Source organism: Passer domesticus, chromosome 14 (assembly GCF_036417665.1).
Source record: "Passer domesticus isolate bPasDom1 chromosome 14, bPasDom1.hap1, whole genome shotgun sequence".
NCBI lineage: Eukaryota > Metazoa > Chordata > Aves > Passeriformes > Passeridae > Passer > Passer domesticus.
In genome coordinates, this window is record NC_087487.1 from 19,171,287 (window position 1) to 19,197,362 (window position 26,076).

Below are 26,076 nucleotides of genomic sequence, written 5' to 3' on the forward strand. Positions count from 1 at the left end.
CTAGCCAGACGAGGAATCCGTGGCAAACGAGAGGTTAATGAGCAGGGTGTCCTGGAGCAGGGCTCTGCTCAGGCTCCCCTCTGTCCCCGCAGGTGAACACGCGGGCGGGGGCCGGCAGCGGCGCCTCGGCCGCCTCCGAGGCCCTCCCCAGCAACAGGTAAGGCCTTCTGCTGCCTTCCTCCTCCTCATCGCGTGGTTTGGAACCCAAAATGGAGCCCGAGCTGGGGCTGGTCCCGGGAGAGCTGGGGCTGGGTGGGTTTGGTGGTGGGAAGGTGGAATTCCCGTGGGTGGCGTTGGGCTGGGGATGGGGGGGATTCATCCCGTGGGTTTGTGCTGGGGAGTGAGGGTTGGTGGGGATGCTGGGGGAAATGGGGTGTGGTGGTGGGGAAATGGGGGTGTGGTGGTGGGGAAATGGGGGTGTGGTGGTGGGGAAATGGGGGTGTGGTGGTGGGGAAATGGGGGTTTGGTGGTGGGGAAATTGGGTGTGGTGGTGAGGAAATGGGGGTTTGGTGGTGGGGAAATGGGGGGTTTGGTGGTGGGGAAATGGGGGGTTTGGTGGTGGGGAAATGGGGGGTTTGGTGGTGGGGAAATGGGGGTTTGGTGGGTGTTTCAGGGAGAAATCAGGGTTTGGTGATGGAGAAATTAGAGTTTGGTGGGTGTTTCAGGAGGAAATTGGGGTTTGATGGGTGTTTCAGGGGAGAAATGGGGGTTTGGTGGTGGAGAAATGGGGGTTTGGTGGTGGGGAAATGGGGGTTTGGTGGTGGAGAAATTGGGGTTTGGTGGGTGTTTCAGGGAGAAATTGGGGTTTGGTGGTGGAGAAATTGGGGTTTGGTGGTGGAGAAATTGGGGTTTGGTGGGTGTTTCAGGGAGAAATCAGGGTTTGGTGATACAGAAATGAGGATTGGTGGGGATTTCAGGGAGAAACTGGGGTTTGATGGGTGTTTCAGGAGGAAATTAGGGTTTGATGGGTGTTTTCAGGAAGGAATCAGGGTTTGGTGATGGAGAAGTGAGGGTTGGTGGGGATTCCAGCGAGAGAAATTGGTGTTTGGTGTGTGCTTCAAAAGGAAATAAGGGTTTGCTGTGGAGAAATTGGGGTTTGATGGGTGTTTCAGGAGGAAATTAGGGTTTGCTGCTGGAAAAATGGGGTTTGGTGGGTGTTTTAGGGAGAAATTAGGGTTTGCTGCTGGAGAAATCAGGGATTGATGGGAATTCCAGGAAGCAGGTAGGGTTTGATGGGTGTTTCAAGAGGAAGTTAGGGTTTGGGGGTGGGAAAATTAGGGTTTGCTGGAGATTCCAGGGAGAAATTAGGTTTTGATGGATGTTTCAGAGAGAAATTAGTGTTTGCTGCTGGAGAAACAAGGATTTTGGTGGGTGTTTTAAGAAGAAATGATGGTTTGTTGGGTCTTTCAGGAAGAAATAAGGGTTTGCTGGGAATTCCAGGAAAAAATAAGGGTTTTCTGCTGGAGAAATGAGGATTTGCTGGGTGTTTCAGGTGGCTCTGAGTTTAAAAAGCCCTGAGGTGCAATTTGGAGCTGATTCCTGTGGCTGCTGCAGTGCCAGGGTCTGTGCTCAGCTCTTTGTTGCTGGTTCATTCCAGGACTCCTTGATTTGAAAGTTTAATTGCCTTTCATAGGTTTGTACCAATAAATAGCCTAAATAATAAACTTAGGTAGGTTTGTTAGGGTGGGGTAGCATTGTTTAAAAATCTTTTCAGCTTAGGTGCTTGTAAATTACAGTTCCAGCAAGTTTTGGAGTCCATCCCCCTTATCTTGCTTTTTACTTTCCAGCCCTAATTTGAAAACCCATATTATGGTCTTAAAAGGCAACAAAACTCATTCTCTTTTTTCTCTAGAGATTTGTTTTTCAAATGCTGGAGGATAAACTCCTTTTTATTACATGAATTGTTACAGGAAGTCATGATGCTGATGGTAAAAACTACCAAAAAATCTTCCTGCATCCTTAAAGAGAAATAAGGAGGGTCTGGCTCCATCTTCTTCCTACAAGAGCACATTGAGCCATGGGAATAGAATTCTCTGGAGGCTCCTTTCAACCTAAATTATTCTATTATTCTAATAAGCTGACAATATTCCATTTATCCATGCATCAGCATCCTGCTCCCTTTTCTCCCTGAGAAAAAGGAAGAGAAAAGGGGTGTTGTGAAGATGAAAAAGGTGAATTACCTTTTCAATGTGAGCAGAGGGGCACATTTGTGGTGTTCTGGGCACGTTTGGAGGGTGAATTTTTGGGGCCTGTCCTGAGGCTGGGACAGTCCCACAAATCCCATTTCACTGGGGGAGATTCCAGCCTCACCCAAGCAGCAGGGCTGGGGTTTTTCCCCACTGGAATCCCCATCCAAAAACCAGTAATCCCAGTTTGCTGCTGCCTCTGGTGGCTCTGTCAGTGTGAAGGTTTTAAAAAACCCCATCCTGGCAAAGTTTGCGCTGTCCCAAAACTCTGAAATGAAGAGGAAATAAATCTGCCTATCTCTGTGCTCTGCAGTCCCCCCAGGCTGAGCTAAATAAAGCTGATTTTTCTGTCACTGCTCGTGCTTCCTTTCAGTACCTCCTGTACTTTGAGCTTCTTCTTCAAGTGCATTGAAAATGAAGCTTCTAGAAGATTCTTGTCACCTTATCTGGTGGTTAATTGCCATTCCTTTTCCAAAACCTTCTGCACTAGGAGTTTTGTTTTTGAAGTAATTGAAAGTCTCTCTTTGTTTCATGTTCACAAATTGTTAGTCATGAAAGATGACAAGATCAACTTATGTTTCCTTGGAAAACTTAATTTTTCTTTAAAGCAGTCGTGGGAACAAGAGGCCTATTAAAGAACAAAGCCACCAAATATGAAATCTGTGTTTTCACTGTTCCTGTTAATAATGATCTGTGATCAAGACACGTGCACAGCCCTTTCAAGAATATATTATTTTGTACTTTTTTTTTTTTAACTTCAGTAATAAGAGCAGAATGTCCCTTTGAGATGAAGTTTTGCAGACGTTGCTGCCCTGGCAGTTTGTTGTGTTGAAGGAGCAGAGTTAGTCAGGAAAGGAGGGGAAAAAACAGGATTTTGTGAGTTTTTCAAGGAGTTTGAGGGCATTGAAGGTTTCACTTTTTAACTCACCAGGCTGAGGGGGGGGGCTTGGTGAAGTTCTTGTGGAGGAAATTAAAGTGGGGGTTGTATTGGTTTGGGGTGGATTCTCCTGGAAAAGCCAAGGGAAAAATTTAAAGTGAGTTGTGTTGTGTTGGTTTGGGGTGGATTCTCCTGGAAAAGCCAAGGGAATTCAAGTGAGTTGTGTTGTCTTGGTTTGGGGTGGATTCTCCTGGAAAAGCAAAGGAAAGGAATTAAAATGAGTTGTGTTGTGTTGGTTTGGGTGGATTCTCCTGGAAAAGCCAGGGGGCCCAGCAGAGTGCCCTGGAATGGGTGCCCATGGAAAGCTGGGATTTCCAAGCCTCCCCTCGGGGATTTGGGCACGGCCCGAGGTCCCAAATCAGGAATTCTGCCCCAGGCTGGGGTCCCTGGAGGAGGTGACATCCCTGGCAGCACAGCCTGGAGCTGAGATCTGCAGGAATTCCTGGAATCATGCTTTGGGGAGCTCAGAAACCAGACCAGTACAGGAAAACGGGGCGTGAGCCACATTTTCCTGTGGTTTTTTAAACCCCCTGACCATGAGAGCAGCTTTATTTTAAATTTCCCTCCTAGAGCTGGTGAGCAGTAGCTTGTGTCCCTCCAGGTTGTGCAGTCAGGTGTCTAAACCAGCTGTAAGGTGGAAAATACATTGATTTTAAAATTTTATTTGTTTATTTTAACTCTTCATTGCTTGTTCATGCCTGCTGCCTGCAGCTTGGCAGTGCTGGCTGGTCTCACCCCACCTTCCCCCTCAGGTTTAATCTCAGCACATGGAACCACAAACTCCCCTTGTTCCTCTCTTTGTCTGACACAGTGAAATGTTAAAAATAATTGTTTCTAATTTGGTTTTTTTTTTCCTTCTCCAGCTTGAAGAAGTCCTCTGCAGAGCTGAAGAAGATCCTTGCCAATGGCCAGGTGGGTGCTTGGGCTGGGGCACATCTCGTGCCTGGCTGCTCCTCCCAGCTCATTCAGCTGTAATTTGGTTTTTTAACCCAAAATTGGGGGCCGTGGGAACGTCCAGGCTCCTGATTGGCTTTGATTGGCACAGAAATTTGCTCCCCACTTCTCAAAATCAGCTTTAGCTGCAAATGGATGGGGGCCCTCAGTTGGTTTTGGGTAACTGAGTTCACTGCTCACTTGTCAGCCTCACATCAGAGAAGGAAATGAGATTAAATACTTGTTTTTATCATGTAGAATAGTTGAATTTTTGTTGAATTCTTTACTTAGTGTATTGTTAGAACCCTGGTTATTGAGAATTTTGGACTTTGTGCACTGACAAACCCTGACCCCCAAGAGAACGCTGCATTTGACCTGAGAGAGAGAAAGCTTGACCTGAAAGTGGAGAAAGCTTCAAAATTCAGTGATAAAACCAAGATTATAGGTGTGCTTTGGTTAAAAGAGTGCAATAAAGGCTGCACAGTTTATATTTACAGCAATACCAGAAGGTGCAGTGCATGAGTGTAGTTGGTTAACAGCCTGCTGAAGTTCATTCCACTGGCCAGTGTGTGTTTATTAAATTTCTCTGTTTCTGGGTAGTTTACATATTTTCTTCATGGATTCTTATGGGATAGAATTTGTGTTTTTGCAGGTATAACCTGTTTTTTTCACAAGAATAGGCTGCTACATAAACTGATTTTCATCCTTAGAGTTCATTTCTCATGGGAGCTCAGCAGCCTGGTGTTGGTTTGGTTAAAATAGCAACAAGGCCTGGCTTTACAGTTTGCTGTAAAATAAATTTCTTTTATAAGGTTTTATTTATATGCAACAAATGACCCTTGTGAGGTTTAGGGCAGGAGATGCTGAACTATTTGGCAGGTTCTTGCAAGGAACCTCTCTGGAATCACTTCAGGATTGTGGTTTTGGGCTGGCAGGGATCTCAGAGCCCAAAGTGAAAATCCTCTTCCCCTGGCCCAGGGAGCTCCAGGCTCTGGCCTTCGGCACTCCAGGGATGGGGAATCCAGAATTCTCAAGCAGCCACATAAATATATCTTAATATATAAAAATATTTTATATTAAAATAGAAAAATAAAATAAATATATTTAAATACATTATGTATGTTTATAATAGATTAATATAAATAAATATATTTAATATATCCATATATTTATATATGAATAGATAAAATATAGAACTAAAATAAATATAGAAAATACATTTATTTTATATTTATAGAAATATATTTATATATTAATGGATAAAATATAGACATAAATATAGAAAATACATTTATTTTATATTTATAGAAATATATTTATATATGAATAGATAAATATAGAAATATAGAAAATACATTTATTTTATATTTATAGAAATATATATTAATGGATAAAATATAGACATAAAATAAATATAGAAAATATATTTATTTTATATTTATAAAACCAAATATAAAATATATTAAAATAATAAGTATTTTATATTATATATACATCTGTTTTTATAGTCAAAATATATTTTAATATATAATATATATTAATATATTTATAAATAAAATTGATAAAGCTAAAACAAATATTCAAATATATTTCTTTTGCATGTATTGTATATTTATAAACCAAATAGATACATTTCCATATACACACACACTTGTCCCAGGGAGGACCTGTCCAGGGCTGCCTCTGAGGCTCCATTGCCTGAGACATCTGTGTCACTGCAAATGAAAGGCTCTCATTGATTTTCCTAACTGCCCTTCACTCCCCAGGCTGAGATCTTCATTAGCTCAGCTCCTTCCAGTGCTGCACTCAGGGACTCCCCAGGCCCCCTGGCATTCCAGGGGTTTGGGGCTGCCCTTCAGCCTCACCTGGCACATTTTGGGGGGAAAAAGAGAATATTCCCCTCCAAAAATGAGATTTTTCCCCTCCAAAAATGAGATTTTTCCCCTCCAAAAATGAGATTTTTCCCCTCCAAAAATGAGATTTTTCCCCTCCAAAAATGAGATTTTTCCCCTCCAAAAATGAGATTTTTCCCCTCCAAAAATGAGATTTTTCCCCTCCAAAAATGAGATTTTTCCCCTCCAAAAATGAGATTTTTCCCCTCCAAAAATGAGATTTTTCCCCTCCAAAAATGAGATTTTTCCTCTGCCAAAACTGAGGTTTTTTTCTCTCCAAAAATTGAGGGGTTATTTCCTCTCCAAAATTGAGGGTTTTTTCCCCTCCAAAACTGAGATTTTTTTTCCCCTCCAAAATGTGAGCCCAGCGCTGCAGAGTCCCTGGGATCCAGCTGGAAATGGGATTTTAGGCTGAGTTCAGTGTTCTGAGATCCCTGCCAGGTGATTTTTAGAAGTGTTCCAGAATTCCCAGGTGAATCCTGTATTTCCCTTGGTGCTTTGTGATCCTGGGAGTGGCAGCAGCAGGAGGCTGAGCTTGTAAAGCAGGGTGGGGCTGACTCTGGTAGTCCTGATTTATTTTAAAGTGGTTTATTTTATTCTTTACCCCCAAATGTGAGTAAAGTCTCTGTGTGGTTGGCTGAATTTGGCATTTTATTTGTTCCCAACTGCAGAGAACAAGTGGTTGGAGTGGCCTCTGAGAGATTCACAGATTGGTTTTAAAATTCAAAACCCCAGGGAACCAAACTTTTTCTTGTGATATCAAACATGTTACTTAAACTGACTGAAAAAAAAAAAGAAAAGAAAATAAGGATTAAGGGATTAAGTGCCTCTTCTTATGATATTTAAAATGTTATTTAAACCCAGTGAAAAATAGAGGAAAATAAGGGTTAAATGCCTCTTCTTATGATATTAAAAATGTAAATTAAACCCACAAAAATATAAAAAATTAGGGACTTCTTATGATATTGGAATTGCTACTTAAAACCCACTAAAAAGAAAATAAGAAGGAAGATTTACACTTAAAACCAATTACAAAAAATAAGGATCAAGTACCTCTTCTTCCGATACTAAAAATGTTACAGAAACCCACTAAAAAGAAATCAATAATTCAGTTTTAACACTACTTTCCAGTCAGCCTGATGGGAGCTAATCTGCTTTTTGTTGAGAGCAAATTATTTCAGTTGAGTTCTGCAAAATTTTGGTCACAGATCCACGACTGGTGATGGGTTCCTGGATGAAACTTCAACTTTTGTTCGTTTTGGGGGGATTAAGTCACACTTAACCATTACTTAAGTCTGGCCCGGGTCATTATTTTTGATTATTTTTTGGCAGTTTCTGCTTTGAGGCATTCCTAATGATATTCCCCCAGTAGTTTCCATTTGGCTTTAATAAGGAATTCATATTAATCATTAAAAGCAGGGGACGTGATCCTTCAAGATAATCAAATATTGACAGGTCAGAAATAGCTTTCTGCGCGGCCTCATTGATAGAGGTGATGTGACATAAATATTTATTTCTTTTCTGTCACTCAGGGTAAATGCCACCCATTGATTCAGCATTGATAGAGTGTCAGCAGTTCATAAGGAGCACGGCAGGGCTGCTGCTGCAGTCCTGCAAAACTGGGGCTGCTCCTCTGCTCAGGGAGGGAGCTGCTCGCCAGCCAGGGTGAACTGGCACCGGGGCTTCACGGGCACAAAGCCACCCTGATCCCACCAGGGTTCACGGGGAATTCGGGTGTTCATTGACAGAAAACCCACCCTGATCCCACCAGGGGTCACGGGGAATTCGGGTGTTTATTGACAAAAAACCCACCCTGATCCCACCAGGATTCATGGGGAATTCGGGTCTTAATAATTCACAAAAACCCCACACTGATTTCATCAGGATTCATGGGGAATTCGGGTATTTATTGACAAAAAACCCTGTCCTGATTTCACCAGGATTCATTGGGAATTCGGGTGTTTATTGACAAAAAACCCTGTCCTGATTTCACCAGGATTCATTGGGAATTCAATTATTTATTTAAAAAAAACCCCACCCTGATTTCACCAGGATTCATGGGGAATTCGGGTGTTTATTTACAAAAAAACCCACCCTGATTTCACCAGGATTCATTGGGAATTCGGATGTTCATTGACAAAAAACCCACCCTGACTTCACCAGGATTCATTGGGTTTTTGGTTATTTATTTACAAAGAACCCACTCTCATTTCACCAGGATTCATTGGGAATTCAATTATTTATTTAAAAAAAACCCCACCCTGATTTCACCAGGATTCATGGGGAATTCGGGTGTTTATTGACAAAAAACCCTGTCCTGATTTCACCAGGATTCATTGGGAATTCAATTATTTATTTAAAAAAAACCCCACCCTGATTTCACCAGGATTCATGGGGAATTCGGGTGTTTATTGACAAAAAACCCTGTCCTGATTTCACCAGGATTCATTGGGAATTCGATAATTTATTTACAAAAAGCCCCACCCTGATTCCACCAGGATTCATGGGGAATTTGTTACTTATTCACAAAACCCACCCTGATTTCACCAGGATTCATTGGGAATTGGCTTTTAATAATTCACCAAAAACCTGTCATGATTTCACCAGGATTAATTGGAAATTTGGTTATTTATTTACAAAAAAACCCACCCTGATTTCACCAGGATTCATTGGGAAGTCGGTTATTTATTTACAAAAAAACCTGTCCTGATTTCACCAGGATTAATTGGGAATTTGTTATTTATTTACAAAGAACGCACCCTGATTTCACCAGGATTAATTGGGAATTTGGGTCTTAATAATTCACAAAAAACCCACCCTGATTTCATCAGGATTAATTGGGAATTTGGTTATTTTTTTCACAAAAAAACCTGTCCTGATTTCACCAGGATTCATTGGGAATTTGGTTATTTATTTACAAAAAAACCCACCCTTATTTCACCGGGATTAATTGGGAACTTGGCTCTTAAAAGCTGACAAAAACCCCACCCTGATTTTAGCAGAATTAATTGAGCATTTGGTCTGAATAATTTACATAATTTCCAAAAAACCCACCCTGGTTTCACTGGTATTAATTGGGAATTTGGCTTTTAATTTCCAACAAACCCACCCTGGTTTCACTGGGATTAATTGGGAATTTGGCTTTTAATTTCCAACAAACCCACCCTGGTTTCACTGGGATTAATTGGGAATTTGGCTTTTAATTTCCAACAAACCCACCCTGGTTTCATCCCCAGCCAGTGGCGGGAGGGATGCTTTGTTTGCTGCTCCCTGCTTGCTTTCCTCTGGATTCCTGAATTTTCCAGCCCATCCAGTTGGGCTTTTGCAGGTTTAACACCCCCTGCTGTAAGAGACCCTTTTACGATGGAGAATCCAGTTTCCCAGTGGAATAAATAAATCACCCCGTGCCTTTGGCACCTTTATTTGAGCCAGTAAATCCCATTTTATCTCCCATCAGATGCAGATCCTGCCTCCAGCCCAGCATTCCTGCTTTTCCCTGGAGTTCTGGGTGCCCTTGGAGCCTCAGAGGATGGAGCTGCCCCTGTTTTTTAGGGAGGGATGTGGAGAAAATATTCCCTTTTCCCATGGGCAGCAAGCAGGGGGACAGGGACTGTGCTTGGTGTCTCCGGTTCTGCTCAATTCCTTCTTCATGACTCGAGGAACCTCCAAAAATCTTCTCTTTTCCCCCAGCAGGATGCAAAAATACAGATTTCGTGTTGGTTTTGTGGGTTCACTGGGTTTCCTTCGGGGTGGTGGGTTCAGGAGGAGGTTTTTGGGAATGCAGGAGGTGTTTCCTCCAAGGATGGAGGATTCAGGTCCTCCAGCTTGGAGGAGCAAAACTCCTTAAAGTTCCCAAGTCTGCAGCCAGGGAGAAATTGGTTTTGTTTTAGGGATCCACTGCAGACTCTTTACATATTTTAAATCCCATTTAACAACTTCCCCCCTTTCTGTTTGCATTTCCTGATGAGTGCAACAAGCAAAGGAGTTTTCAGTAATGAAGTAAATGTTAATTTTAATCACAAATGGGCCCTCCTAAGGACTCTGGCCCAGCTTTAATCACAAATAAATAATAAAATCATCACCTTCTCTTTAGAGTTGTCTCAGCTCAGGTTTTCCCATCCCTGTGTAGCAATTCCAGTGAGAAACCACATTTTTTTGCTCAGGTAGTGAAAGGAAAAAACATCAATTTTGGATTAATCATTTTTGTCCTCGCAACTTCTTTTAAATCAATAAAATATTTCATTTTCTGGTCATTAGAAATGCTGAGTATTGACTCTTTGGGACATTTGGGCTTGTTATCATCACTTGTGTTAATACACAAAAATGACACCTTTAAGCAGCCAGGCCAAGCCATGTGAAATATTTAACTTGGTGTCCCATAAAATACAGGTAATTACTGAAAATGAGTTCAGGTTTCCTAGGAAAATACCTTTTCAAAGCAGGATTTGCCCAAACATTTTCTACTTAAAATGCTCAGGCAGTGGGGGAATCTTTCTGGAAAAGAAGATTGCTTTTAACCCAGAATTAATTCTGTTCAGAATATTTATTTTCAAGTATAAATGTGCACTGCAAAAATGTCTTTAATGGGATTTTTAAATTTGTGCAAAATCAGAGTAACTCTGCTTGTCCAGGAGAAGGTTGAGCTCTGGTTTTGGATTTCAGTTGCTTCTCAGGCAATATGTTAAGCTGTTGTAAAATCCATATAAAAAAGGTGCCAAATTCAGGAATTTGTGCAGTGCTTTGCATCTGAGTTGTCCCAGCGAGCAGAAAAAACTGAGGCAAGGAAATTGCAGTGGATTTCAAGGAAAATCACTTGGATTGGGATGGCAGACTGATTTTTCTTTAGGTAAAAACGTCTGAGCTGAGCTGTGCCTCTCGCCGAGGCTCAGCCCTGCTGATTCCAGAATAAATCCCAAACTTTTGCAGCTGCCAGGCTTGTTCCCGTTCACCTCCAACTTTGGCTCTGCTGATGTGCTGCTCTGGAGCCCCTTTTCCTCTCAGCAGCAGTGCCCTGACCCTCTTGAGCTATATTATATCATTCCATTTTGACACCTTTTATCAAACTTTAATGAAATGACCCAGGCAAACAAATTGTCATTAAACTTTCCATCACTTTGTCCCTTGGTATCGTCTTTTATAAATTGGACAGCAAATGTTGTATTGATCTTCTCGTTCTTGCAGCTGAACTTGAAATGACCCAGACTGCTTGTTGTTTATGGCCTGGAGTTGCTTTTCCTTGACATTTCCATCCCCAGCATGACATCTCTTTTGTTTTTCTTTCTTTCTTGTGGAGATGAATGAACAAGACATTCGATACCGAGACATCCTCGGCCACGGCAACGGCGGCACCGTCTACAAGTGAGTGGGGGTTTCACCTCAAATCTGCCCCAAAATTCAAATTTCACAGCGTTTTTGCTTTCTGCATTTTGTGGTGTAGGTGCGTCTTGCTGCTCTGCAGGAAAAAAAACTCATAATGGAAACTTTTAAACTGTTCTGGGGTGTTTTATTCTGATTTTAACACGGCTTGGAATCTTTTCTGGGAGCAAGTGGAGGGTTCACAAGCGGGGTCTGGGATGTCCTGGATTGGCCTCCAGGATCTGGAATTCTGCTGCCTCACCTGGGCATGACAGCAGTGGGATGTGGTGGCACCAGTGCCCTGCCCTGCAGCATCCCTCACCCCCTTTTGCTGCTCTCCCTTCCAGCCTGACCAATTCCCCCAAATTTTGGTGCAGAAGCTCTGGCTCAGACTAATTTTAACCAGATTTTGGTGCAGAAGCTCCAGCCCTGCAGCCAGGATTAGTTTTAACCAAATTGATTAATTTTAACCAGATTTTGGATCAGAAGCTCCAGCCCTGCAGCCAGGATTAATTTTAACCAAATTGATTAATTTTAACCCGATTTTGGTGCAGAAGTTCCAGCCCTGCAGCCAGGATTAATTTTAATACTGTAAAAATTAAAATAGCACAGATAAGACTTTCCTGTTGAGAAAACTCCTGCTTATGCATCGTGCAAAGTTTAAACTACAGAATGTAATATCTGGGACTTAATAGTCTGCAGTGGGGTATGAAAAATATTCCTGTGGGAATTAAGAAATCCATAGTTTGTCAGAAAGCCCTGAGGGAGTAATAAAGGTTTCCTCCAGAGAGCTGTTTACCATATACAGTAACCCAGCATCCCATTAGGGTTTTGTTTATACCTTAGACACTTTAACTTTGATATTAACATATTTTCTCCCCCCTAAAATGTTTTAAAAGCCACGGTGCATTTAGTTTGGTTTCTAATTGGCTGCCAGCATTGCAAAACAACTCCTCCTGGCAGAAGGTTGGATGGAAATGGACTTCCAGAGCCTCCAAGGAGGAAATGCAGCCTTGGGATGGACTCTCAAAATCAGGTTGGCCCTGGGGGTGGAAGGTGCTTCAGAAATCTTTTCTTTGAGAAGGATGTTCCTAGGACTTGAGGAAATGGTGTTATTTTCTGATTTTATTGGAGATATGAGAGAGAGTGTTGAGCTTTAGAGCTCAGAGTTGTTGGTGTTGGGTGGAGAGGCAGAGAAGGTTCTTCAGGGAGTTGGGGTAAAAGCTGGATGTTCCTGGGTGACACCATCCTGTGTTCCTGAGGCTGTGGAGTTGGGATGGCAGCCCTGGGTGACACCATCCTGTGTTCCTGAGGCTGTGGAGTTGGGATAGCAGCCCTGGGTGACACCATCCTGTGCTCCTGAGGCTGTGGAGTTGGGATGGCAGCCCTGGGTGACACCATCCTGTGCTCCTGAGGCTGTGGAGTTGGGATGGCAGCCCTGGGTGACACCATCCTGTGCTCCTGAGGCTGTGGAGTTGGGATAAAAGCCCTGGGTGACACCATCCTGTGCTCCTGAGGCTGTGGAGTTGGGATAAAAGCCCTGGGTGACACCATCCTGTGCTCCTGAGGCTGTGGAGTTGGGGTAAAAGCCCTGGGTGACACCATCCTGTGTTCCTGAGGCTGTGCAGCTGGGATCCCCTGCCTGGAGTGGGGACTGTGACAATTCCCTGCCCTCTGGGACAGGGACAGTCCCACCTGGAGGGGCAGGAGCCCCTCCTGGCAGGGAGGTGTTTCTGTGGCTCGTGTTCCTTTTTATCCCCTTGTTATTTGGAGTCAGCAGCTGCAGGGGCTCTGGGGTGTCTCCAGGGCAGGAGTGACTCCAGCCTTTCCCAGGGCATGGGCACTGATTTGTGTGTGATATTTTACAGATGATCATGGAATCCTCCAATGGTTTGGGCTGGAAGGGAGCTCAGTTTATCCCAGGGACACTTCCACCATCCCAGGCTGCTCCAAACCCCTCCAGCCTGGCCTTGGACACTCCAGGGATCCAGGGGCAGCCCCAGCTGCTCTGGGAGTTCCAGCCCAGCCAGGAATTCCTTCCCAATATCCATGTAAATCTCCCCTTTCCCACTCTGAAGCCATTCCCTGTGTCCTGTCCCTTGTCCCCAGTCCCTCTCCAGCTCTCCTGGAGCCCTTCAGGGGCTCTGAGGATTCCCTGGATCCTTCCCTTCTCCAGGGGAACATTCCCAGCTCTCCCAGCCTGGCTCCAGAGCAGAGAGGCTCCAGCCCCACGGCAAAACCACTCAATCCCCCCTTCCCAAAAAGTTCCCAATCCTCCCTCTCTGGCAGAGCCCCCGTGCCCCAGCAGGAGATCAGGGATTCCCACTGGAGTCCTGGCAGGTAGCTGCCCTGCCCCAGCCACGGAGAGCAGCCCAGAGCTATTTTATTCCAGTAAATCAATGAGCATTTGTCAGGTGGAATGAATTGCAGAGGTTGGGCAGTTTCCCTCTCCGGCGTGGGGCTGTTGGCTCGGGGAGCAGAGGCCGTGCGGGATCGATCTCAGCGCAGCAACCCGTCTGTCTGCGCCCTTCCTTTTATCTTTTTGTTATCCTTACCTTGTATTTTTATTCTTTTTTCGTTCCCCCTCTCCTCCCTGAGCTCTTTATCCTGACTCCTATCCATTGTGGCAGTGAAATATTCCCGGTGTTGGGGGGACACCACGGCGCGTCGCACGAGGCTGAGCAAAAATCTCCCAGCCTCTCTTTTTTCCACAAAAAAAACTCTTTTATTGGAATTGTTTATTGAGATTGAAGTATTGATCACCCCTCCTGCTCCCCCCAGCTGGAGGTGGGCTGGTTCTCTTTGGAAGCCTATGTTTAGTTAGAAAACACGGGATTTTTTTAGTTAGAAAATGGATTTCATTTATTTGGGTTCTTTACAGCTGCGAGTGGTTTATGGCTTGGAGAAGAGGTATCTTAGCTTTATTTTTATGACAGTATAATTATACTTTAGAAATACACTTGATTACTGTGTGGAGCAAAATTGTTCCACTATATTGGCTCGGCCAATATTGCTATACAAACAACTTTTCAGTCAATTGAGCCTGGTGAAAAATCAATACTTTATAGCCATATTTCTAGGGAGAACTTGCTGAATCTAAATGTTTTTCCTGTTCTAAAAGGAAGGGATTTTATAGTTCTTTGACATCTTATTCTGCCCCTACCTTTTGATCCGCTGTTTGCTTAATTAAGGAACGATAAAAATTCTCGTGTTAGATATGGCAAAACCAGTTAATTAGCTTTGCTTTTTGGTTGCTTGCATGTTCAAAAATATGTGAGAAAACAGAAAACAAGCCCAAGCTGCCTATTGAAGGCTGCAGCAGAAAGCAGGAATTCTTGCAGTGCTGCTCAGAGCACAGAGTGTGCCCTGTTTTGGGTAAAGATTGTCCAAAAAAGGGGAAAATCTGCTGCTGCAAAGCCCCTGAGCGTGCTGCTCTCCTGTGTGCCAGGGGCTGTGTTTGTGTCACCTGCTCTGATTGCCACTGCCCGTGGAGTATTTAAGTTAAATTTAGTGCATTTTTTGAAACTCAGCTGCCCATGTGGCAGGACATCTCTGGATTTGCTTAAATTGCCTTTTTTGGGGTTTTTTTAACAAATAATTCAGTGGTCAGCCCAAAAGACATTTAGAGGATCTGCTTTGTGCTGCATCTTTGGGCTCCATCAGTGCCTGCAGAGACTCCTCTGAGATCTTTCCTTAGGTGAAGGATTTCCTTTGGAATGTCTGGATGTGCCAGCCAGTCCCAGGAGCAGCTTCATGAAATTATTTAGACCTCAGCTCCTTAGTTTTGTATATTTTGAACTTAAATATTACGAAGTAGGAGTGTTTATCTCTGGCAGGTAATTCCTCTGTCAGGTCTTCCTCACATGATGTGTCTAAAGCATCACTGTTTCCTTTATACAGAAGTAAAATGAGGGGTTTATCCTCATTTTATTCTCATTTTATGTTCTTTAGTTTTTGTTTTTCAAGGAGAAAGGAGAAGTGAGATGTCCTAAACTCTGTTTAGGGCAGGGCACAGCCTCCTGGGATTTATTTCACAGTGAGGTTTTGCAGCTCCATGGGTTCTGTTGGAGTCTCCAGCAGCAGGAGCATAAAGGAAAAATAACCATAAAGCCCCAATGATGCCCTAATTAATTTGGGAGTTACCAGGATCTGGGAGAGAGGGAAGGAATGGGAACATCAGTTCCCATCTTAGCAAAATGCTGTGAGAGCAGAAGGCTTCACTTGGATGTTGAGTAATTGGGAGAGAAGTGGCTGTGGCTGATGTCCCACGCCGAAAAATTGGATAGCCTGGGAAGCAGGGAGAAATGAGGGAGCTTAATTTGTCTGAGCAATTTCCTGAGCAATTCTGCAGTTTGGTTGAACATTCCAGCATCTGCCCTTCCCCTCGTTCCCTCTCCCAGCCAGCCTTGGGGTGCCCCATCAGCACATGAAATGGAAAGTGTGGGAGACAGCTGGGACTGCTCCAGAGCCTGGGATCCATCCTGGGACCAAGCTGGGACTCTCAGGCAGCCCTGGAGCAGGTGATGCCTCAGGTTTAGATTTTATATTTTTCAGGTTCTGAGCTGCTTTAGTGGGTGGGTCTGGGCTCCACACTGGGGATGGTGAGCTCTGCACAGAGCAGGGAGACAAAACAATTCCTGCTCCAGCTGGGCACCAAGGACAGATGATCCAAATCTCAGCCCAGGAGCACAAAGCCCGTGGGATGAAGAGAGGAAAACAAGGATGGGACTGCAGGGGCTGCAGTGGGATTGGGCACTGAGCTGCAATGTGCACATGGAGCAGAGCTGAGCCCAGGGACAGAGCCGTGACCCTCGTGCATTTTGGGGCCATTTGGGTTCATCCTGGGTGCAGCCCTGGCTGGGCTCTGCTGCTGCCCAAGGTGCATCCATGGAGGAGATCCTTGGAATCAATCCCTGCTTTGTTCTGTAGCTGTGCCCAGCCTCTGCTCCAGCTCAGCCCTCACAAGGCTCCACAGGGAGCTGGAGGAGGGAGCTGGGTTTGAGGGAGCTGAGGGGATGCAGCTCCCTGTGCTGGGGTTTGATGGTGACCTGGGTTTGGTGCTGCTCTGAGGAGCTTTGGCTGAGCAAGGCTGGGTTCTCCTGGTTTATCCCAGAGCTGCTGTCAGGAAAGGGCCCTGGGGTCCCAGTTTGCTCTTCAAACCACCTCAAATGTTGTGGGAATCCAGCCCAGATCTTAGCAGGGCTGTTCCCCCACTCTGGTCATTTGTTGCTGGTTTTCCATGTGAATATCACAGAATCCTGGAATGGTTTGTGTTGGAAGAGACCTTAAAGCTCATCCCATTCCATCTCCTGCCATGGGCAGGGTCACCTCCCACTGTCCCAGGCTGCTCCAAATCCTGTCCAGCCTGGCCTTGGGCACTCCCAGGGACCCAGGGGCAGCCACAGCTGCTCTGGGAATTCCAGCCCAGCCAGGAATCCCTTCCCATATCCCATCCAGCCCTACCCTCTGGCAGTGGGATCCATTCCCTGTGTCCTGTCCCTCCAGGTCTTGTCCCCAGTCCCTCTCCAGCTCTCCTGGAGCCCCCTTAGGTTCTGGAAGGTTCTGCAAGGTCTCCTCCAGCACATGTGTAACCCAAGAACCATCATTTGCCTCTTTTTAAAACCCTTTAACTCCCAGATTATTTTGGCCCTGTGGCAGAGGGTGGGTGGAGACAGAGATGGAGTCACTTCCCAGGGCAGCCCAGCAGTGACAGAGCAGGAATGGAGCTGCAGATTCCCAGCCTGGAGCTGGCCCAGCTTCTCTGGTGGGTGACTCCCAGGGAAGGCTCTCCCAACCTCTTCTCCACAGTTCTTGTCCCAGCCTGGTGCTCAGGGAGGGATCACAGGCAGGTTCAGTGACTTGTTTGGCGTCAAACACATCTCTGTCCCTTGGAAGTCTTCAAATTGCATCTCCCTTGATTCCTGTGGGGGCATTTCCCTTGCTCTCCTTTCCTGTGCATTCATTTTCTGCTTCTCTCCTTTGGATTTATTTTTAGTCCACTGGAGGTGTTGGAGCAGCCCTGCCTGGCTGAGTTAGAAGTGCCCCCCTGGGTTTTGTCTGGTTCCAGGGGGGTTTGGAGAAGGCTGACCAGTGCCTGCTGGTCACTCCCTGCCTGTGACCCCGGCGGGGCTCGGCCGCCCCGTAAAATCTGTTGTGCACAAAAGTGCATAAAATGAAGATAAAGTACCTCCTTGGAGCCTGACAAAAGCCATTCCTCTGCAGAATGGGAGCTGCAGTGAAAGTAAATAAATGAATGGACAGCAATCACAGCCTAGTTGATGAAACTGTTCAATTAAAGCACAGGCATTTACATGGTGTAATTTCCCTAAATTGCCAATGAGCCCCTTTAGACACAACCAGTGTTCAAATTGATTTCAGCATTGATTTTGGCTGAAGCTGATAAATTTCTGCTTGTTAGTTAAAGTAATTTTGCAGAAGACTTTGTAGTGCAGTATTGAAGTGTTCATTTAGCTGATGGTTAAAAGAGGAGTTATTTACAGAGGGTTCTACTGTTGGGCTGAGATGGGACAATTCCCCGGTCATCTTTTTACTTTTAATTTTTAAGCTTCAGTATCCAATCAATACGTTATTGAAACTGATTAAAATGTATCCAGCCAGCTGCCTATGGCTGTTTAATTAGAAACTGGATGATTCTTAAATTAAAGTTGTTTTGTTTGTGGTGGATGTCCATAGCTGGGAAGATGAAGCAAGTGGGAAATGGGAGTTTGTGCTTGTTAGCATGAGTGAGCTGGGGTGGGAGCCCAGGGCCTGCCCACCTCCCAGAGAGCAATTCCTGATTCCCCATCTCCCATCCAGCCCTTCCCTCTGGCAGTGGCAGCTATTCCCTGTGTCCTGTCCCTCCATCCCTTGTCCCCAGGCCCTCTCCAGCTCTGCTGGAGCCCTTCAGGTGTTGGAAAGAGCTCTGAGTTCTCCCTGATCCTTCCCTTCTCCAGATGAAGAACCCCTCATGTTGGCATCTTCATTCCTGCCACCAGAAAAGGTGATGCAGGGTTTGGCTCACACTTTGTTGCTTCATATTTCCTTCCTAAAGTTGTGATGGGTTCACCCCAGGCTTTCTGCCACGTGGGATAACCCACATCAGTCAAAGCTCAGGGCTGCTCTGCTGCCTCTTGTCCTTGCACCAGTTTAAATCCAGCAGGTGAATCCATTTCCATCCCTGTGTCTGGAGCTGCTCTGGGTGCAGTTTTAATCCAGATTAAATCCAGGAGGTGAATCCATCCCTGTGTCTGGAGCTGCTCTGGGTGCAGTTTTAATCCAGATTAAATCCAGCAGGTGAATCCATTTCCATTCCTGTGCCTGGAACTGCTCTGGGTGCTCCAGTGCCACTGGGTGTCCTGGTGTGGGTGGTCTGGTGGCACTGGGTGTCCTGGTGTGGGTGTCCTGGTGTGGGTGGCCTGGTGGCACTGGGTGTCCTGGTGTGGGTGTCCTGGTGTGGGTGCTGGTGGCACCTCACTCTGCTCCAGCTCCATCTCCATTGCAGGTCTCTCTCAGGAATGGGTTCTGCCCCGCACTGGGATGGGCACAGGTCCCATTTCTGGAGGCTGACCCTGACGTTTGGCTGCAGGAGGGAAGGAGGAGTCCTTGAGTGGTCACAGATGGGAAGAGGAGCAGGTCACAGCACGGAGCTGAGGGATTCTCACTCCCTGTGCTGGGATTCCAGCACGAGCTGGGTTAAGTGAGACATTGCTGCTCAACATCTCCTTTCTGCAGCCTCTGCTGCCAGCTGTGCCCTTTTTCCCAAGTTCGAGCATTCAGGCACCACTATTTGCTGTTTGTTTGCCACTTTCCCAGCAAATCATTTTGCAATCAGCACTCAAGCATCTGCGGTGGCATTTTGGAGGGGGGAGGTTGTGCTGTGAACCAGCACAGCCCCATAAAAGCTCCTTTTTCCAACTGCTGTGCACTTTGGCTTCCCTGATTTAACAGCCACAGAGTCAGGCTAATGTGTTTGCTATTGCAGGAGGCAGCAACTGGCAAAGTGGTTATTTCCTAGGAGCAATTTGAATTTCTTCCTTTCGATGGCCGTGGGAGTACGTGACACTGCTGTCACTGCCCTGCCACAGCCTGACCACCAGCACCACAGGCAGGGGCAGCACCAGGCCAAAAAAAAGGGGAAAAAATGAGCAAACGTTGGGAGGTTTGCTGTGTGGAGCTTGCAGGTGCGGCTGAGCTCCTTTTGCCTGGCTCTGGCACAGCTTTTTGCTTTGGCTGTTTCTCATGAAAGCCCAGTTTGGCTCCTCCTGTGCCCTCAGGTCTGGAGGTGCTGCTTGCTGCAGGCACAGCCTTTCCTGGCCTCTGCTGAGCCCACATGAGAAGCTTCAAGCTTTTATTTCTGTTTGGGAAGGCTCTGCCATGGCCCCAGAGGGCTTTGGGGTGTGGGTGTGGAGAGGTTCCTCTGCAGCTCCTCAGAGGAAACCCTGGGGAATGGGACAGGATTTCCCAGCCTGTGGAGGGAAATGATGCCTTGCTGTTTTTAACAAACGTGGGTGATGATTTCATCCTGAGGTGTGAAGGAAACAAGGTGGAGAGAGGAACCAAAATATTCACTTGTAACCACAAATATTTTACTCTGGCCTGGGAATTTCAGGTGGCAGGAAAGGAGCAGCTCCAGTGCTGCAGCACTGGGACAGGCTGGGAGAAACAGGCATCTCCATCCTGGGGAGGAATTTCTCCCCAGTATCCCATCCCTGTGGAAATGGGAAGCCATTCCCTGTGTCCTGTCCCTCCATCCCTCGTGGCACCAGCCTGAGGTGTCCCTGGGCTGGAGCATCCCTGGCTGCTGCAGCCCCATCACTGCTGCCTCCCTGGCACTTTGTCATTTTGTCATATTTGCTGATGTTGGTGATATTTCTGACTGACTCATTGGCATAGCAGACAGGTCATGGCTTTCCCTTGAATCCTTCAGGCTTGCCAAGGAATATCTTATTGATTAGAAATTGTTTCCCTGGTTATTGTGGGGGAAAAATGAAGGGATTTATCCTGGTGGCCAGAGGAAGCAGATCCCGTGCTGCTCCAGGCTCCTTCAGTGCCATCCTTGTGACAAAATAAATGCAATGAATTTTGGCTTCTAGGTAGAGATTACATTTATTTTGAGATTAACATAAGACTAAACTCAGTTTCTAGTGAGAAGTTGCTACATTTGATGGGAAAAGCTGCTGGAAAAAGCTCAGGGATCTTTGCAAACTGAGCCCCTGCTCGTGATGTGACCATTGTTGTGTCACTCGCACGTGGGCAAGGGGTTTGCAATTAAAAAATTAGGAAGAATTGATGTTTCCCTTGAGGTTGCCTGCAGGTTGCAACCTGTAGTTGGTTCTTTGCTTGTCCTGGAAGGAATTATCCCACAACCACAGCATCCTGCAGCTCCCTCTGGGCTTTAGGGAAAATTCCTCACAGGGAATAGGGAAAATTGTTGGTTGGAGCAAATTGAAAGAGAGAGAAGTCTTTTGTTTGCCATCTAAGCTATTTATTAGGAATTTATTAGCTGTTAATATTAAGAATCTGCTGCATTTTCTCTCAAGTTGAGTTTGTTTTCCTTCTGTGTTGAGTAGAAATTCATCACATTTGGTGTAGAAAGTTTTTAGCATTAAATATTAGGGTGGGCAGTGCTTTATTCCATGAGGAACACTGACATTCCTCCTTAGTTTTCTGGGCCTCAGGAAGAACAAATCAGGTAATGTGGATTTCCTTTCAAAAGTTCCCCTTTTTTCCTTAAGACACAAACCAGCTGCTTGTGATGCTCCCAGATTTTCATTTGCTTTCCTGTACAGCCACAATTCCTGTCTGGGGTTGGGGGGAGATGCTGAGGAGCTGGCAGATCCCCCAGAGCCCCATTGCAGTTTTCCCTGGTATTGATTTTGATTTCCTGGGGCACCAGGGATGCACTCTCTGCAGTCCATCACGAGCTGGGTTTGGCTGCAGGGCTTTGTCCAAGCACACTGCTTGCTCCCACACCACCTCTCTTATTTATTCCCCAAAATAACCCAGATTTTGGCCACAGCACCCCTGAGGGGCGAGAGTGGAGGAGGCAAAGTTCTGCTGAAGGACGTGGCTCGTGTGGGGCCCCTCAGGGCTTCAGATCTCTGGGGTTTTTATAGTGAAATATTTGACAAAACTGTGCCAGCCTTGCCTAGGAGTTTTGGGATGGGTGCAGGGGCCTGGAACGGTGAGTTCTGGTGGGAATGTGGAGGGAGGGATGGAAATCTCTGTCCCCCAGTGGGGATTTTCCAGGCAGGCAGTGTTGGAGTCCCTGTCCTTTCCTTGGACAGCGTGGGGTGGTGTCAGAGCAGCCTCTGGGAGAGCTTCCCACAGGAGATGGTCCCTGGCAATGTGGGAATTGTCCCTGCCCTTGGAAAGGTGGAATGGGGTGGGATTTAAGGTCCTTTCCCACCCAAACTGTTCCAGGGTTCTGTGCTTGGTGAGGGAGGTCCCCAGAACCCAGCTGGGTGCTGAGCATCCCCTGCAGGGATGCTCAAACCCATCCCTGGATTTGGGGTTTTTTAGGAGTGGAACAGCTGGTTTTAGCTGGCTTTTAGGAATTTTCCTGCCATCCTGGAAGATTTCAAGTGCATTCCCTGGAATGTGCCCAGTTGCTGAAGGAACCTTTGGGGTTTTGCTGCTTTTCTCTGCCTGGTTCTGCAATGATGGGTTTGGCTGCTTCACTTCTGGAGGTGGCACCAAAACCTGGGAGATGAGACTTTGAGTGGGAATTTGGGTTTAATCCCCTCGTAGACATCCAGGGATTGACTAAAAGTCTGGTTTTCCTCATGCTGTGCTCATTGTCCTGCAGGATTTTTGTGGTTCATCCCTCAGAACCTGCATACAGGTATTAAATTTGGGATTTTGCCGTGCTGCCTGCAACCAAAATTATCAATTCCACCATCCAGCCCCACAGAACATCCCAGAAAATCCTTTTTCCCTCAGAAGGGGTAATTACTGCAGCAGCTCCAGCCTAATTTGAAGAGTTGGCTGTTAATTAAAACACCACAGAGGTGTAGGGTTGTCTTTTGGTGTAACCAAAGCTCCCATTCCAGCTCCATTAATCACTTTACAGTTATTGTGCAGGGGAAGGCCAGGACAACTGAGATGCTGGATGAGCCTGGAGTAAACAAATTCCTGCCCTCCTGGCATCCCCCAGGCCCAGCCCAGGGCTCCCTGCTCTTTGTGATCCAATTCCCAGCCATAATTAAATGTTCACTTGGTGCTGTCAGTGCTCTGTAAACCAAACCAGGTACCTGCCCTCTGCTGGAACCTGAGCCCCAGCTTCCACGGATGAATTAGCGTGCATCATAATTAAATCATCAGCTCCTCCCTTTCACCCGCTCCCGAACGGGAGATCTGTCCCATGGAAAAAGGATCAGCTTTCCTGAGCAGCTAATTAAGCTGTCCACTGGGGTCCCAATTAAGCCAGCAGATGTGGAGCATCCCTTCCCAACCTTGCCATCCCTTATTCCTGCTCATCCTAAACCCAGGGTGTTTCCCCACTGTTGGGTTCATGGATTCAACTCCTGTTCTATCCAAATTCCCATGGAAATCTCATTATTTACTGGTTTTTTTCCCCCTCTGCCTTGTTAAACTGTTTTTTCCCCCTAAAATTTGTTGCATAAATGTTCGTCCAGGAGTTACTAAGTTAAGGTGAAGTTTTTAGGAATTTCTCAGCCACTACCAGAAATTAGGAGGAAAATGGATCACTTTTACTGACCAGCTAATTAAGGTGTGCGCTGGGGTCCCAATTAACCCAGCAGATGTGGAGCATCCCTTCCCAACCTCTCCGTCCCTTATTCCTGCTCATCCTAAACCCAGGGTGTTTTCCACTGTTGGATTCATGGATTCAGCTCCTGTTCTATCCAAATTCCCATGGATAATCTCATTTTCTACACTGATTTTTCCTCTCTGCCTTGCTAAATCCTTTTTTTCCTCCCCTCAAATCTGGGAAATCATTTTAAATCCAGGATGTTTTCCCAGTGTTGGGTCATCCCCAGAGCTTGTGGACTCGTGGATTCATGGATTCACCTCCTGTTCTGTCCAAGTTCCCATGAATAATCTCATTTTCTACACTGATTTTTTTCCCCTCTGCCTTGCTAAACTCTGTTTTTTCTCCCCTAAAAGCTGGTGCCACTCCACTGCATAAATGTTCACCCAGGAGTTATTACATTAAGGTGAAGTTTTTAAGAATTTCCAAGCCATTACCAGAAATTAGGGGAGCGCTCAGGGTTATAAATAAGATTAAATGACATTTTTGCCCTGTCTGAGGGTGATTTTAGACACAAAAAACCCAACTATTAAAGCTTTTCTCCTTCACTAATAATTGCTGGAGGTATGGAGAGGTAAAATATTAGAATTCTTTAAAGTTAGTGCCACGTCTCTGCCAATGCTGCCATAAATCAGAGTGAGGCAGTAAAACCAGTGAAGAGGAAAACCTTTAATGGTTTTGTTTTTATGCAAAATTACATTGGATTTTGAGGTTTTTTTGCGTTTTTTTAACTTCCTTTATTTTCTCACGTTTTCATGGTTAGAAATATTCAAGTCATTGTTAAATAGCCAATTATGGGTGTTTCTCCTCAGAAATTAAGACAAACTGCTGTTGAGACACCCTGGAAAATTATTTTGGGTGTATGGGAACATCAGCAATAATTCTTTCTGTCTTTATATGCACCCTCTGATCATCAAATAAATGCAGAAATCGAATTTTGCTGAGATTTTCCTTCAGTTCTGAGAAAGAATTGGCCATAATCTGTTTTAATTCAATTTATTTGGTGAAGCTGCTTGTCTCTGAAAATACCCACGGGACTGAGATAATCCTGATTTTCCATGAAAGTTCTGAATAACGGTGATAATCTCAATTAATTCCATTGAAAGAAAATGGGAAAATAAATAAATTCGAGGTTGGACTCAAAGATTTAAGGTTGGACTCAATTTTGGAAGTCTTTTCCAGCCTAAATGATTCTGTTGAATTCCCATTTATAGTTTATTTTTCTGCTGTATCAAAGCCTGCAATGTGTGTATTTTATATGAAAAATAAAGATACAAACCCTGACAAATGGTTCCCTTGTAAATATATTTTTGATCCCTGGTTTTCCTTTAGAAATTCTGGATAAAATTGAATTTACAGAAAATCCATGAGGTAAAATTCATTTTTCTGTGAAATGAGTGTGTTTATATTGCACATCCTCGCAGAGGCAATTTTACATAATCTCAAATTACTGAATTTTTTCCTCACCCAGGGCTTACCACGTCCGTAGTGGAAAAATCCTGGCAGTGAAGGTAAGAAATTCCAGGTATTTTATTTTTTTCCCAGTTTTTCTTGCCCTTGCTTTCCTTCCCTTCCTTCTGATTTTTGGCTCTCAATTTGATTTATTGCATGAATTAATTTATTACAGGAAATGCATTTATTTATTTATTTATTTATTTATTTATTTATTTATTTATTTACTGTAAATTTAGTCATTCCCAAAATTCAGGATTTTCCCCCAGGGAATTGCATGAAAATCCCAGATTTTGATACCTCCGTGGATGTTTCCAAGGGCAGTTGGGCTCCTTGATTAAATCTGGAATTTGTAGAATTTTGTGGTCAGGAAAAATCCCAATTTTCTCTGAAATTCACTTAAAACTGGGATAAAATAATAGCAACAGTGGGCCAGATCTTGGATGCAATTTGTGAATTAAATTATGCTTGTAAATTAAATTATTAATTGTATTACGAATGAAATTATTAATTATATATTCTATTAATTAATAATTATATTAATAATTATTAGTTCATCTGCACAAAAGTAAGCCCAAAAATGTCATTTTGGGGCTTTTTAAAATGATAAAATACAGATTTAATTGCACAAGCTAACCACAAACCTGTTGACTAATGCACTTCCAGCTGGTAAATAATCAACCCAATGCTAATAATCCAGAACATAATCCCTCAGTGATGCACCAAATTTCAGATTTTGCATAACCTTAATTTCCAGAGGACTTAATCCCTTTTTCCAAGTAACTTTTTCCTTTTTTAAGGGGAAAATCCCAGTGAAAACCATGAGAGTGCCCTGCTTTTTGCCATTCTCCACTGCTGTTAGCTGGAATTTCAGTGGAGCGTTTGATTATCATTATTATCTTTATTATTTATTACCCCTGCCCACAATACCCCAAATTTCCTTTGAGCTGTGCATACTGTAGAAGACAAGGACGTCTTAATTAAATGAAAGCAGAATATCTGAATTTGACCTGTGATTTTTGCTCTGCTTCCCTTTAGTGGAGGCAGCAAATGGAGGGAGGCACCCGTGACAGCCCGTGATGAATTGCTGTGTTTATTCTGGATATTTTAATGGCCTCTCCCTAATTCAAATTGAGCAGGGAGTAAATTATAATTCAGTCACTCAGCTGCTGGGCTTCACCTGACAGCTCAGCCTGCTGTGGCCTGGGGGAGCACGGGAGATGCCTCAGGTGGATTCCTCTCTCCAAACTCCACCCTGGGCATCAGTGGGGCTCCAAATTTCTGAATTTTGGGCAAAAATGGATTAGGAGGATGCAGCTTGGTCAGGAAGATCAGAGGACTTCCCAGAGGACTTGAATGTGATTCTGTAATGTCATTTAAAAAAGTTCTTCTGGTCCAACATCCATCCCCAGCTCAACTCCAAAGTTCACCCTAATCCCTGGGCCTGAGAGCTCCAAAATCACTGAATTTTGGGCAAAAACTTCATTAGGAAGATCAGAGGACTTCCCAGAGGATTTGCATGTCGTTTAAATTCATTTTTAAAAAGTCCTT

The 26,076-nt window shown here is 44.8% G+C and overlaps 1 protein-coding gene across 15 annotated transcripts in view; it reads left to right on the forward strand.

The window, feature by feature from the left end:
* MAP2K5 (mitogen-activated protein kinase kinase 5) overlaps window positions 1-26,076 on the forward strand; it is a 123,120-nt gene that overhangs the window by 19,358 nt on the left and 77,686 nt on the right. For all 15 annotated transcript variants that reach the window (XR_010347732.1, XR_010347731.1, XM_064389339.1 and 12 more), the window contains exons 6-9: window positions 93-157; window positions 3,987-4,035; window positions 11,242-11,306; window positions 24,545-24,584. Coding sequence is in view for 13 of the 15 variants with exons in the window: in XM_064389339.1 (XP_064245409.1) it covers window positions 93-157; window positions 3,987-4,035; window positions 11,242-11,306; window positions 24,545-24,584 (219 nt within the window). In the remaining 2 variants the exon portion in view is untranslated. The remainder of the gene's footprint in view (window positions 1-92; window positions 158-3,986; window positions 4,036-11,241; window positions 11,307-24,544; window positions 24,585-26,076) is intronic.